The following is a 3013-nucleotide window of genomic DNA, read 5'->3' on the forward strand; positions in this document are numbered from 1 at the left end:
TCCCTAATATCACCAAAGCCCAACAAGCCCATGACCTACATCACCTCAATGCTACCACTCTCAGGCTCATGTTCAATGTCACCAGAGAACAAGCCCAGCAGATAGTTAAAAACTGTGGTTCTTGCCTCACTTTCCTCCCTGTACCTCACTTAGGTGTAAACCCTAGGGGACTCACTCCTAACATGCTCTGGCAAATGGATGTCACTCACTGTGCTGATTTTGGTAAACTCAAATATGTTCATGTCTGTATTGACACCTTCAGTGGTCTTATTTATGACACCTTACAATCAGGAGAGGCCACTAAGCATGCTATTGCTTACCTTCTACAGTGTTTTTCAGTGCTGGGGACACCCACCCATTTGAAAACGGATAATGGACCTGGTTACACCTCTGCAGCTTTTCGTAACTTCTGCTCCTCCCTACATATTCACCACAACACAGGCATCCCGTACAACCCTCAGGGTCAGGGAATAGTCGAAAGGGCTCATTTATCCTTAAAAAACACCTTGCAAAAGATTAAAAAAAGGGGAGTGGTATCCCACTCAAGGCACTCCAAGGAACCTACTCCATCATGCACTCTTTGTGTTAAATTTTCTGACACTTGATTCCAAAGGTAAATCTGCTGCAGACCATTTCTGGCACCCAGAAACAAAAGATCATTATGCCATGGTAAAATGGAAAGACCCCATAGACAATTCATGGCATGGCCCTGATCCTGTCCTGATTTGGGGCAGAGGGTCAGTCTGCATATACTCCCAACAACATGATGTGGCAAGATGGCTCCCAGAAAGATTAGTAAAACAAGTTAATGAATTAACCTCCAAGGAGAAGGAGATTCCTTGAGAAAATTTTTCCTTTTCCCCACAGGAAAGGCAGCTAATGGAACGTCTTGGCTGGAAGATTCTGGCAGCAACCACCCTTTTTGCAATCTTGCTTATCTCCATTACTATTCTCACCCTGATCCTGATAGACCTCATGGAGGAACTCTGGTCAAACAGAAATGTGGATACCACCTTTAATTACACTAATGGTCTTCATACCGGTGAGTAGACAGGGATTGGAAAACCCCGATGCTGCATGAAAACGCCTAGAGGCAAGGTATGGAAAATCCTGTGACTGCTGGGGAGGAACCTATGATACCTATGGCTCCTCCCTCACTATGGAGAGGGTAGATTGTGGAAGCACAGTGGCTAATAGAGTGATGGTGCATTCGCAGACATCTACCTCCCAAAAGTGGGTCTGCATTCGCAAACCTCAAATCATTCCCGTGATCAACAATAGACTAGGTCCCTGCCCCTGCTCCTCTTTTACAGATACTATGCATTCTGTTTGTTATCAGGCAGCCCAACAGTGCACGCACAACAATAAAACTTACTGGACAGGGATAAGAGTAAACAGAAGCCCAGCCCCCACAGAGGGTGGTAATCTAGCCTCTTCTCTTTGCTCACCTGGAGCAAAGATATGTTGGAACTTGGAGGCCCCACTGGGATATACGGATGGTGGTGGCATCCAGGACAGGGTCTGGGAGATAAAAGTCCAACAAGAAATTCAACAACGGCTAAAGACCCTGTACCTTGAGCTCAATTACCATCCTTTAGTCATCCCCGAGAACAGAGGAGATCTAAACCTCGATCCCCACACTCAGGACTTGCTTGAACTGACTCATGCACTCATAAACAGCACCAATCCTAACTTAGCCCGTGATTGCTGGCTCTGCCCTAAGGTCGGAGCTCCCCGACCCCTTGCAGTTATTGTCAACACCTCCGACCCAGTCAACCTCACGGCGACTCTTAATTGTACTGTGACCTCTCCCATCCCGGTTCAGCTGATGCCTATGACAAAGGGTCCCTGTGTCCGGGCTCCACCCTATCCCAATGCTTCCCGGACTGATATAGGGAGTGTCTCTCCCGAGTTCTGTAGCTTAAATATCTCCTTGGAAACTCCCATGGACTCCTGCCCCCCTGAAGGCATGGCCATGGCATGTGGAGGTGGGCTGGCCTACAGCTTTCTGCCAGCTAACTGGACGGGCCTTTGTGTCTTCGTCATTCTGCTCCCTGACATCGACATAATATCTGGCAATCAGTCCCCTCCTGTCCCCTCCTTTGACTACATCGGAGGCAAGAGCAAGAGAGCTATTCAAATGATCCCCCTATTAGCCACCTTAGGAAAAACCGCAGGGTTGGCTACAGGGACCACAGGACTGGGGATAGCCACTCATGGATTTAGAATGCTTTCTTTGCAGCTAATCAATGATGTACAGATTCTGTCAGACACCCTGCTAGACATCCAGAAACAGCTTGATTCCTTAGCGGAGGTTGTCTTACAGAATAGAAGAGGGTTAGATTTACTAACTGCTGAAAAAGGGGGGATATGTTTGTTCTTACAGGAAAGATGCTGCTTTTACACCAACAAATGTGGCATTGTTCAAGATAAGATCAGAAACCTTCAGGAACAACTAAACAAGCGGCGTGAAGAATTACGGAGCAATCTCCTCTGGACTGGACTCAATGGCCTTCTTCCCTACCTTCTGCCCCTTACTTGGGCCCCTTCTTGCCACTTTACTTGTAATATCTTTTGGCCCTTGGGCCTTTAGAAGGATTATAGCCTTCATTAAGGGTCAGACTGATGACCTTGCAGCCAAACCTATTCAGGTGCATTATCACCGGTTGGAGCTTGAGGACCGAGAGGCCCCCTACGGGCAAGGCGGATTTGATGACAACGTTTCCAGTCATCCCTTCAAGAGCTGAACTGGTCAGCCAGAGATGGGTACGAGGGAGTCTCCCTGGTAGCAACCTAAGACAGGCAGGTCGCCAAAGCCACGGTCCTAGCCCATGACGGGTAAGCACCAGTCAGAGACTTCCCAACCTAAGACAGGTGCAGTTCCCTGAAGGAGTATCTACCTTGACCCTTGTCTTTTAAAATTATAAAAAACTGGGGGACCTGTGGGAAGCACTGGCTTCCACAGACAGGCCTGAGAATTATGACCTGCCCATGAGGCAGAATTGCTGAAATC

The 3013-nt window shown here is 47.9% G+C and overlaps 1 protein-coding gene across 1 annotated transcript; it reads left to right on the top strand.

Moving 5' to 3' along the window:
* The first annotated feature begins 1159 nt into the window (after positions 1-1159).
* On the top strand, positions 1160-2747 carry LOC108491379 (syncytin-1-like). The gene is given in 2 exon segments (XM_017800934.1): positions 1160-2530; positions 2532-2747. Coding segments are annotated over 2 exon segments (1587 nt in total).
* Positions 2748-3013: the final 266 nt, after the last annotated feature.

This window comes from Nannospalax galili, unplaced genomic scaffold (assembly GCF_000622305.1).
Source record: "Nannospalax galili isolate Female #2095 unplaced genomic scaffold, S.galili_v1.0 scaffold280, whole genome shotgun sequence".
In the NCBI taxonomy this organism is placed as follows: Eukaryota; Metazoa; Chordata; class Mammalia; order Rodentia; family Spalacidae; genus Nannospalax; species Nannospalax galili.